The following is a 10,948-nucleotide window of genomic DNA, read 5'->3' as shown; positions in this document are numbered from 1 at the left end:
TGACATGCTCGGTGAATAAACAAAACAGACCCAGTCTCTTGCCCAGGTGCAGCTTGTAGTCAGTTGGGGAGGGACAGATACCCAACCAACCAACCAGTGGACATATGTATTGATTATAATGAAGGATTTTGGAGTAAAAGAATAAGCTGTTGTTTTCACCCACTTCAATGTCTTTCAGCACTTACTACGTTCAGGGTGCAGGTGAATAAAAACAATCACATTCAATACTCTCATCCCAATGCCAGTTTGTGCCCCATTATATGGGCCACATTAGAATGGCTTTTGTGATCTTTGTGTGTGTGTGTGTTTATTTTTGAAAGAGAGAGAGAGAGAGACAGAGCTAGTGGGGGAGGGGCAGAGAGAGAGGAAGAGAGAGGCTCCCAAGCAGTCTCCAAGCTGTCAGATTGGAACCTGATGGCAGGGCCTGAACCCACAAACCGTGAGATCATGACCTGGAGCTGAAACCGAGTCGGACGCTTAACCGACTGAGCCACCAAGGCGCCCTCTTTGTGATCTTTTACAGAAAACCCACACTAACCAAGAAGTGAACAATAATAACCAAATGAGTAAATGATAAAAGTAACTACCTTGCTGGGTCATTGTGAAAAATAAATGATACATTAAAACTCTTACTCATACCCTGGCATATAATAGGCCCTCAATAAATGCCAGGTATTATTAGGCGATAGCAGTGCCTAAAACTCCCGATCCCCTGCATTAGGTACACAGGGTCTGAATCCTGGCTCTGCCATCTTTAGTTGTGTGACCTTGTAAGTCTTTGGACTTCATTAAGATTCAGGATTTTTAAACAAGAAACAGCCATAATATTGGTGTTTTATCCAACAGATCAAATAAGGTCATGCAGGCAAGGTTCCTCATTCAGGGCCAAGCACACAGGAAGCTCAGAAAATGGTGGTTATGAAGACTGGCCTACTGCGATGGCACCTGCTTCCTGTGCAACACAGACCAGCAAAGCTGGAAAGTTTCTCCAGGCCAAAGGACCCTTGAAATTTAAAGCTGAACTGCTAGGAATTTATCCAAGGGATACAGGAGTACTGATGCATAGGGGCACTTGTACCCCAATGTTTATAGCAGCACTCTCAACAATAGCCAAATTATGGAAAGAGCCTAAATGTCCATCAACTGATGAATGGATAAAGAAATTGTGGTTTATATACACAATGGAATACTACGTGGCAATGAGAAAGAATGAAATATGGCCTTTTGTAGCAACGTGGATGGAACTGGAGAGTGTGATGCTAAGTGAAATAAGCCATACAGAGAAAGACATATACCATATGGTTTCACTCTTATGTGGATCCTGAGAAACTTAACAGAAACCCATGGGGGAGGGGAAGGAAAAAAAAAAAAAAAAAAGAGGTTAGAGTGGGAGAGAGCCAAAGCATAGGAGACTGTTAAAAACTGAGAACAAACTGAGGGTTGATGGGGGGTGGGAGGGAGGGGAGGGTGGGTGATGGGTATTGAGGAGGGCACCTTTTGGGATGAGCACTGGGTGTTGTATGGAAACCAATTTGACAATAAATTTCATATATTAAAAAAATAAATAAAGTATTTCCAATTAAAAAAAAAAAGAAAGAAAGAAATTTAAAGCTGAGTCCCAAGTAGGGTCTTCCAGGACCCGAGGCCTTTGATAGGGGTAGAGAGTAGGGTGTGGGGAAATTCCCCTGGTAGGTCCAGGTTTGGGGGGCTGCTGAAGGAGACAGGTATGTCCAGAAATCAAAGGCTAGATAAACTCCAACTTGGGCGGCTTCAGGGTGGGAGCACCAAGCTAGGAGACTTGGAAATAGAAGCTCAGCTTAGAAAAGGCAAGCCATCCTGGAGAGATGATTGGGCTGCTCTAGCTTCCTCCCTCCCTGTGAAGCCTGGGGCTCTGATGCGTCATTCCCCAGCCTCTAGGGCACACAGACCTGCAGGTCCAGGATAATAATAAAAACTAGAGATGCCCAAGACACCAGGTACCAGGCCCAGCGCTAAGCAGTCCTTCATTCCTCCCAAGGACTGGAAGGTGGGGGCATTTTTCCTATCTACCAGGCACAGAAACAGATTTTTCCACCAATCTCCCTGGCTTCCTTTTAGTTCTTGCAATTAACTGAGCAAGAGAAACTCTTCCCTGCTTCTCTGTGCACCCTTCCGCGACCATCGAACACAGTCCTCATGAGTCACTTCAGACTTCAGTTTTATCCCCTCCTAGAGCCAACTGGGCTTTTCTTTGATATTCATGCTACCTTTTGCAATTCACGGCCTCTGAATTCATTTGTCCGTTCATTTTAAGGTACTAGAAACTCCCAAGGGACTTACCTGCCTTGTGCAACGGAATTCCCTGTACGCCCAGAGCCCAGCAGAGAGGAGGCACCCCATACACACTTTCCAACCACCAACTGCTGAAGGAGGCTCAGGTTAAGTCATTCTCTTCAGGCTCCAGGATAAGCGGGGTAGGATTTCTCACTGATTTCTCAACCCTCACCTGCATTCAGAAACACGCAAAGCCGGTTTTTGTTTGTTTCATTCTTAAGTTTGGGTCCCGCACCATTAAATCAAATCTTCTTAGGCATTTATACATTATACTTTCATAATGCTGTCCAGGTGATTTTTGTAGATGACCAGAAAGGCCAGATCACTAAAAATGTTATATAAAGGTTCACTCTCTTTTGGGTAGGATTAAAAAAAAAAAAAAAAAACTGTCTTGGATTCCATTATTAAGCAGCTATTTCAGGCCAGTGCTTTCAGTAAATTTTGGGCCAAGGGATGTGGGGAACTCGAACGAGTGGACGCGTGTGAATAATTCTGCCTTCCCCTTAGGCTCCCAGCAACCTCCTCCCCAACCAAACAAAACCACCAACTCTGAAAAAGATAGTGTTAAAAAAAAAAAAGGCCAGCGCTGGGAACTGGAGAGGGAGGGAGGGAGGTGGAGCATTTGCTTCAATTATCCGGATAATTGTTCCCTACCTCAGGCCATTGTTACCGAAATGAAACAATATTCTATTGGATCCAGTCCTCGCCTTTTCAGGCGTGCTCCCCGCAGGGCCTAGCACACGCTGGGCACCGAGTAGGCGCTCAATAAATTTTATTCTGATGACAGAGGAGAGCTTTAAGGGTGGGGGAGGGATGTCCTGTTAGGCTTAAGGATTTGGGGGGGGGGGGCGAATGTCAATTAAGGTGAGGCGGGGAGCAGAGGGGCTGTGTGGCAGGCCCTCGGTGTCACCAAAACTCTGTTCAGAGGGTACGGAGCCCGGGCCGCTCCCGAAATTCTGAGCCAGATTCCTCACTCCTTTCCCACAAGCCTCTTCCCACCCCCTTCTCCGGGGGCCGAATTGAACTCTCGCGCCTGTGGCGAGCACAAAGGCGAACTGAGGTTTCTCAATGGCCCCTCGGCTCTGAATGCGCACTAGGGAGAAGCAAGACCACTTTTTGGCGGTGGGTGAACACGCGGCCCGCAGCCTGCCCTCTCCGCGCAACGCGCTGGCCGGGCGCTGCGTTAGAAATAACACTAGTCGCGCAGCTGAAGGCAGAGCCGGGCACCGGCCCCTCTTCACGCTGCCAGCGTAGGAATGTGGGGGCTGACTCCTAAGTGCCCTGCTTTCATCCCGACTCCAGGCTTTTCAAGAGAGGCTTAGATTCTCTGAGTGTGTATTTGCTAATTGCAGCCTCGGCTTTAATGAGATTCTTTGAACTCCCCCACCCCCCAGTCCGGTTTGTAGGTTACAGCCTTATCTGGGGACCCTCGTTTTCCACCCCAGCTACACGTCTGTGAACAATCGCCTCTCCGGCCCCTGAAAGGAGAGCGAGCGCCCCATTTCTGCTGAATGCACGTCTCAGTTCATCCAAGGCTGGCGGGCTTTTGATGGCCACAATGCGAGTTACGCCCAAAGAGTGTCTCTTTGGTCAGATCGACAACGCTTGGCTTCACGTTTGCAAGTTAAACGGGCAGAAACCCGGCTGAAACTCCCACGCCAGACGCCGGGGACGCTTCCCTCCGCCCAGTTCAGAGCAGCACCGGGGACTGGGTCTGGGCAGGGGGAAGAAGGGAGGGAGCGGGAGTTGTCAGGGGGCGGCGCGGGAAAACAGTCCTGATTCTAAGCCGCCATCTAGAAGAAAGGGGCGGGGGGGGGGGGGGGGGGGGGGGCAGGCCATTTTCTCTAGTATATCCCTCTTGTTTTTGTTATTTTTTTTTTTTTTCAGTTTGCTTTGTCGGCAGCTTTACCCCAACAAACAAACAAAAAATGAGAGCGTTTTTCTGCTTGTCTTCACCTAGGTAGCTGCTTTCCTCCAGCCCCTGAAAATGTGACTCCTTCATAAAATCAAAATTTATGATTATTCAAATGTTGGGGACTGTGAAAAGAGAGGAAGAAAGAGAGAAAATTAATATTGCAGCTGTTCTTCTGATTAATGAGAGATAATTGCTCATGAAAAGTCACCCCTGTGGCATTTTGTTGTCTCCTGGATCTTTGTTCTTTTCCACTATTATTGAGGACTTTCTTGAAGACTAAGCGGTTCTTTTCAATTTTTGGGTATTCAGAAAGGGTTGCCTGGTTACAGAGAATGGGGAAATCTCGGGCTATATCGGGTAAGATGTGCCACAGACAGCAATATCACAATGCCACTCGGAGAAAAGGATGGATACAAGTTAACGATGCGCTTTCAATAAAACATTCATAGACTTGTTCACGCTTTGATAATGACCTCATTAAAGGGAGCTGGGGGCAAGTAAGTCCTGTCTCCTGTTTGTGTTCGGCTAACAAAACCCAGCTTTGAGATCATTCATCGCTTTGGAAACTAATATGAAATCAATGTAAGAGGAGCAAATAAATCCGAGGCCGGCCCCGCCAACTCCTGGGCTGTCCCGCCCTGCTCTCGGCCTCCGTTTGGGGCAGAAGAACCATGCAGGCAAATGCTAAAACTGAGAGGAAAAAGGAGGACTGGGGATGGTGGGGGGGGGTACTTTGGAGGGGGTGCAGAGGGAAAGACAATGCGGGAGTTACGGATGGAAAAACAGCTAAGCACATCAGTAGGTCAGAACTCTAGGGCCTGTGGAATAAGCAACGGCTAAGTCCACATTCTTTGCTTTTCCTGACTTTGCCCATGAAAGGAAATAGAAAGAGTGGGAAGCAAGAGGGGAATGTGAGGTCCAGGTCAGGTGTGACCCTGGATGGGGGAAGTACTGGAACACTTCTTGAAAGCTACAACCTAGAACTGAAATCTCAAGGTTGAGCTAGGAGGAAACTGCTCCTCCAGGCTCAAGTTGGAGGATCCAGGGGCAAGAAGACGGCACCTCTAAACCGCTTTGATTTTTTTTTCTCATTTGAGGGTAGGGGTGGGGTACCCTGACTGGTGTGTGTTAGGGGGAGAGGAGGGGACAGTTTTGTTACCTTCATATCTGTGACATTGTCTTGCACTCAAGGAAGACAAAGCCATCCTCTGTCATCCCAGCAAAAGAGAGGAAATCAAAGGATCCCCCCTCCCCTTAAAAGAACTAATTTTCTCCTTGAATTATGAAAGTAATGGCTTAGGTAACAGCCTGTACTCTGTACCCGACTGCTTAATACCGAATAAATCCTTCCACGTGGCTCCCCGAGTCGTGGCAATTAGAGCTCATTATAGGCTCATAAGAGCTCTCATTTCAGGGATTACTTAATGGACGATGAAATTTTATCGGACAGAATCACTGAGAAATAAAATTGCGTGGCAGCGGGGGCACGGTGGGGGCACACTGACGGGCTGCCCAGGGGTCCCCTTCTGCTTTGAGCAGGTTCGAGGTTCTGCTATCCTGGGGAAGGGTCTGGCTGGTAGCTGCTCAGGGCCATGGAGGGTAGGCTTCCTTTGGGAGTGGGGGTGGCAAGGCACAGTGGGGCCAACTTCTGAAGATAGGGCTAAAGAGAAAGAGGGAAACTGAGAGAGCCAAAGAGAATTAATGAGAAGAACCTGAGAACCTCCAATGTGGAACGTGACCCCAAAAGACTTGCTTTTGGTGGGCTTGAGCAATGTATTTATTTTTCTGAGCAATTTACTTTAAAAATGTTTTTAATTGCACTTAGTTAACATACAATGTTATGTTAGTTTCAGGTGGACAATACAGTGACTCAGCACTGCCATACATCGCCCTGTGTTCATCACGAAGGCTCAAGCAATTTCACCAGGTCCTCTTACAAGCAGGTTTCTCTGACATGGTCTGCTTTCAGCCCCAGTCTGTCCCCAAGCTACTGTACCCCTTGCAGCCCTAAGTGACCCCCACTCCCCCCCCCCCAGCCTCTCACTTTTTGCAAAATTCCTTAGCACTCCAACTGGATGTTTCCATACTTATACAGAAGTTAAATTAGTTGTTCGAGCTTCATAATTAGGATTCTCTAAAGTAAAATTGAACCTTCTATAAGCACACATTCCAGCACATCAACATGGGGATTCTAGAGTGAGCATACCCAGAACCACTGGGAACACAGTGACCCAAACGGTAAGCCCAAAACAAACCTCAGATAACCTACTACCTAACCCAGAAGACGGAAAAGGAGAGAGAAAAGGTATTACTTTTCTTTGAGCACTCACAAAGTGAATAAATACATACATATAGGTATGTATTAGATAAATTTTTAATAGTGTATGTATACATATATGTGCACATACAAATATACATTCACACACTTGCAAAGTGAATGGGAAAATCATGTCACCTATTTGGACAATTTAGGCCTTTAAAAAACACCCAGCCATCAAACATCTCTTAGTGGTTGAGCTTCCAGGGTTCTCAGGGTTGGAATGATTTCGGGACTAGCTGCGTCCTCCTGACTGGAGCGAGGGCGGGTGGGCAGGCAGGCCAGGTTGAGGCTGAACGTCTGTGATGGCTGCATCGTCAAACCTTGTGGTACAAAAGTAGTTACAGCTGAGCTGCCCTGAGTTAAGCCCTGAGACTCCTTAATTGTTGTCACAAGATGTTGGATTAGCACATTTCTGGAATAGCTGTCTGTTTACACTCTGGAGACCCACCGTCCACTAACCGCTTTCTAATTGAATTCTAATCACATTCAAATAGCTCAATAACCAGCCTCAGCTGCAATTCATAAAACTTTAATTGCCATCCATAAATCCTGGGCTCCCCAGAGCGGGGCGTCCATACAACGCAATTACACTTCTCCGGCAGGCAAGAGAAACTGTCCCAGAGATGAAAAAGGGGAGAGAAGAGACAGAGGGCAGAGAGGTGGCCATGCCTCCAGCGGAGAAGCTGTTGCTCCCCTGGGATTTGGGCACTTGGTTCTCACAGGTGGAGGGAGTTCCGTCCCCAAGTTTCTTAACACCAGTGTGAACTCAGGTCTGAAGTCTGCTGTTTGGGAAAAAGGATCAGACTCTATTGCTTGCTCCCTGCCCCGACCAGATTTTCTCCAGCGGGGGTGGGGGTGGGGGGGAAGACCTCACCTTCCCCAAAGATCAACAGCCCCTAGCTTGACAGCCACCTTCTGTCACACAGCCACTAATACACATCTTCCACTGAAGACGGTGCCCCCCAGATTTCCTTTACCAAGCCACTTCTCCCATCCTGAGGCAGGATTCCTCCCGTAGGTCAAATCCCTTCAACCTCTCTCAGCTTTTAAAGGGGTGCAGCGTGGAGAGTGCTTGCTGGTTAGTCTGCCAGCCGCCCAAGGTCAGGCTGTGAAATGTAAAGGGGCAGGAAGTGGCGGGACCCAGAGCAAAGGCCTTCCCCAAGCCCTGCCCAGTCTCCAGGAGGGCTAGGGTTTGGGTCCTCTCTCCAAAATCATTGGGATGGAGTTTGCAGGGGTGTCTCGGGAAAGGCATCGGCTTGGAGAAAGCAGAGTGACGCTTCAACGCCTCTCTCCGCCACAGGGCATGCTGCCGATTACAAAGGAGCGCGAGGAAGTGTCGCTGATCCCAGCGGCCCCAGGGAAGCCCCAAGTGCAAAGGCATCTTGGAGCTTCTCAAGCATTCGAATGAAAAGCTAGGCAGCTTCTTAGCTGGGAGGCCTCATTGGTACGCCCCGGATCCGTCACGAACTAACCACCTGAATGACTGTGGCCAAGTCCAAATGCTGGGGGACTGTGTGTGTGTGTGTGTGTGTGTGTGTGTGTGTGCGCGCGCGCGCGCGTGCGTGTGTCCGTGGTGCAAACCGCGATCCCGGGCTGGGCTACTGCCAGTCCGCCGCCCACACGGCCGTGCTCCAAACTGCAGGCCTCACACTTTACCGCGCCTCAGCCTCGGCTGGTACAGAAGGGCAGGGAGCATTGGGCATCCCTATTACAAAGGCCTCAAGGTCCCCACCTGGGGCGCTTTTCGGCCGGGCGTGGGGAAGAGTTGGGCTGGGGCCCAGGCCAGGGAAAGGGGTAGAATGGGGGATGCAGCTCTGATTTCTCGAGAAAGCGTGGAGAAAGAGGGGGAGGAGGCCGGCGTCCCCGCGAAATTCACAAAACCTACACTTTGCAAAGTCCCCCCCACTCCCCCTCCCTCGAGTTCTTCCCTGCAGCGCGCCCGCCCCTCCTCGCCGCTTCTGTTGTGACTCGGGCAGCCTATCCCGAGGGTGGGGAGCTGCTGAGGAGCCTGAGCCGAGCGGTACTCTGCAGCATCACGTGCCGGGGTGGGGGCTATAAAATCCCGGAGCCGGGGCGCCGGGCGGGGGACGTGAGGACCAGCCCTCTCCAGGGACCCCTTTGTTCGCAGCCCAGACGCCGAACACCTCCGCGTCCCCAAGGGCTTGACCGCCTGCGTCCGCGCCGCACTCGGGGCAGAGCTCAGAACAGGAGAGGGGAGGGGGCGCCAGCGCCGGCCACCGGGCCCTCCAGCCACCCACCCCTCCCGACATGTCGCGCTCCTTCTATGTCGACTCGCTCATCATCAAGGACTCCTCGCGGCCCGCGCCCTCGCTGCCTGAGCCGCACCCCGGGCCAGATTTCTTCATCCCGCTGGGCATGCCATCCCCGCTGGTGATGTCTGTGTCGGGGCCCGGCTGCCCGTCCCGCAAGAGTGGCGCGTTCTGCGTTTGCCCACTCTGCGTCACTTCGCACCTGCACTCCTCTCGTGGGCCGGCGGGCTCCGGCGGCGGGGGCGCCGGGGCGGGGGGCGCAGGGGCCGGGAGTGGTGGGGGAGCGCCGGGGGGCGCCGGGACCCTGCCCCTGCTCAAGAGTCAGTTCTCTTCGGGTCCTGGGGACGCGCAGTTCTGCCCGCGCGTGAGCCACGCGCACCATCATCACCACCCGCCGCAGCACCACCATCACCACCATCAGCCCCAGCAGCCAGGCTCGGCCGCCGCTGCCGCAGCCGCGGCGGCCGCGGCGGCGGCCGCGGCGGCCTTGGGGCACCCTCAGCACCACGCACCTGTCTGCGCCGCCACCACCTACAACGTAGGGGACCCGCGGAGATTCCACTGCCTCACCATGGGTAGGGTGGGGTCTCTGGGCACCTGCGCGCCGCGCCTTCGCGGCTCCCGGGAGCAAACTTTCCGCCTCCAGGGGAGGAAGTGGCAGCCTGGGGGGCGGGGTGGGGTGGGAGGAGGGGCTTTTCGTGTAACTGTGGAGACGTCCCCAGAAGTTCCACGAAAGTGGAAGTTAGCTTCGAACCTCTCCAAGCAGCCTGGTGCTTTCACGCCCGCTACCTGGTGTCCGAGTCTTGCACAGTATCGGGGCGTTTGGGACCTCGCACTTGAGGGCTCAGAAAGCGGAGGCTAACTGCGTGAGGGTTTGGGGTGGGTATGTTGGAACTTCGGTGTGGCAGTCCGTCGTCGAGGCTAGCTGAAGCGTTTCGATGTTCTGGGCTAAGCCTGCTTGCCTCTCTGCTGGGCTTGAAGGGAGACGACCGGACAGCGCAAGCCCCGACCCCTCCCTTAAGCCTCTGACTTTACATCTCGCACAGCAAAGGCCTTCCTTCACTTGCTTTGGGCGTCTCTGTCCTTCCGTGCTGAGTAACGAAGTGCCGTGGAATGGGAAGGGGTGAGGGATGGATACAGGTGTTTGGTTGAGCTCCGCGGGAGGGTCCTTGAGAGGCGTCCCTTCCAAGGGATGGCGCGTGGGGTGGGAACACGTCATCCGAGAATGACCTCTCTGCCCTCTCTTGGCCGGTCTGCAGGGGGCTCGGACGCCAGCCAGGTACCCAATGGCAAGAGGATGAGGACGGCGTTCACCAGCACGCAGCTCCTGGAGCTGGAGCGGGAATTCTCCTCCAACATGTACCTGTCTCGACTCCGGAGGATCGAAATCGCGACCTACCTGAACCTGTCGGAGAAACAGGTGAAAATCTGGTTTCAGAACCGCCGGGTGAAGCATAAGAAGGAAGGGAAGGGCACACAGAGGAACAGTCACGCGGGCTGCAAGTGTGTCGGCAGCCAGGCGCACTACCCGCGCTCGGAGGATGAGGACTCCCTGTCGCCGGCCTCGGCCAATGATGACAAGGAGATTTCTCCCTTGTGAGGGAGGGATGCCTCCGCCGCACCACACGCTCCTGGCAGCCCCCACGCCACCAACGCGCCTGGCACGCAGGGCGCCAGATCCTCAGCCACTGCGTGGTCCCATTTGGAGAAGGAGGGAGCTGAGTGCTGGCCGAGCGGAGTAGTCTGGCCTGACCCTTCGCATCTCCTCCTTGACCTATGTGTTTGAAGCTCCACTCGAAGTTATAGATCGTTTTTTTTTTTTAATGTAAATAATCTAGATTCAACTCAGTCTTGTCATATAACGGGGGGGGGGGGGGGGAACCAGGGTTGATTCCAGTTTAACACTGTGTGGGGCTTTTTGAAAACGCATGTCCTTTCCCCTTCCCTACAGTCTTACAGAACCTAAGAAGAACACCGGGTTTCTTGATTATTTTCTTTTGTTGTTGTTGTTGTTTTAGTGAAAGCATATGAATTTCAAATAACTTAGAAAATTAAACGCTGTAGGTCTCGCTTTCTGAAAATTTGCCTGGGGAGAGATTGGAATTCAAGTTACTGGAAGTCCCTTTGTAT

General features: G+C 52.0%; 1 protein-coding gene across 1 annotated transcript; it reads left to right on the top strand.

Annotated features, from left to right (window-relative positions):
* Positions 1–8,816: 8,816 nt before the first annotated feature.
* GSX2 (GS homeobox 2) lies at positions 8,817–10,463 on the top strand. Its single transcript, XM_042936392.1, has 2 exons — positions 8,817–9,393; positions 10,078–10,463. Exons 1-2 carry the CDS (start codon positions 8,817–8,819, stop codon positions 10,416–10,418), a joined length of 918 nt encoding a protein of 305 aa, XP_042792326.1. The 3' UTR covers positions 10,419–10,463.
* Positions 10,464–10,948: the final 485 nt, after the last annotated feature.

This window comes from Panthera leo, chromosome B1 (assembly GCF_018350215.1).
Source record: "Panthera leo isolate Ple1 chromosome B1, P.leo_Ple1_pat1.1, whole genome shotgun sequence".
NCBI classification, from domain to species: Eukaryota; Metazoa; Chordata; class Mammalia; order Carnivora; family Felidae; genus Panthera; species Panthera leo.
Note: the sequence above shows the minus strand (reverse complement) of the source record. Positions and strands in the feature narration are given on the sequence as shown.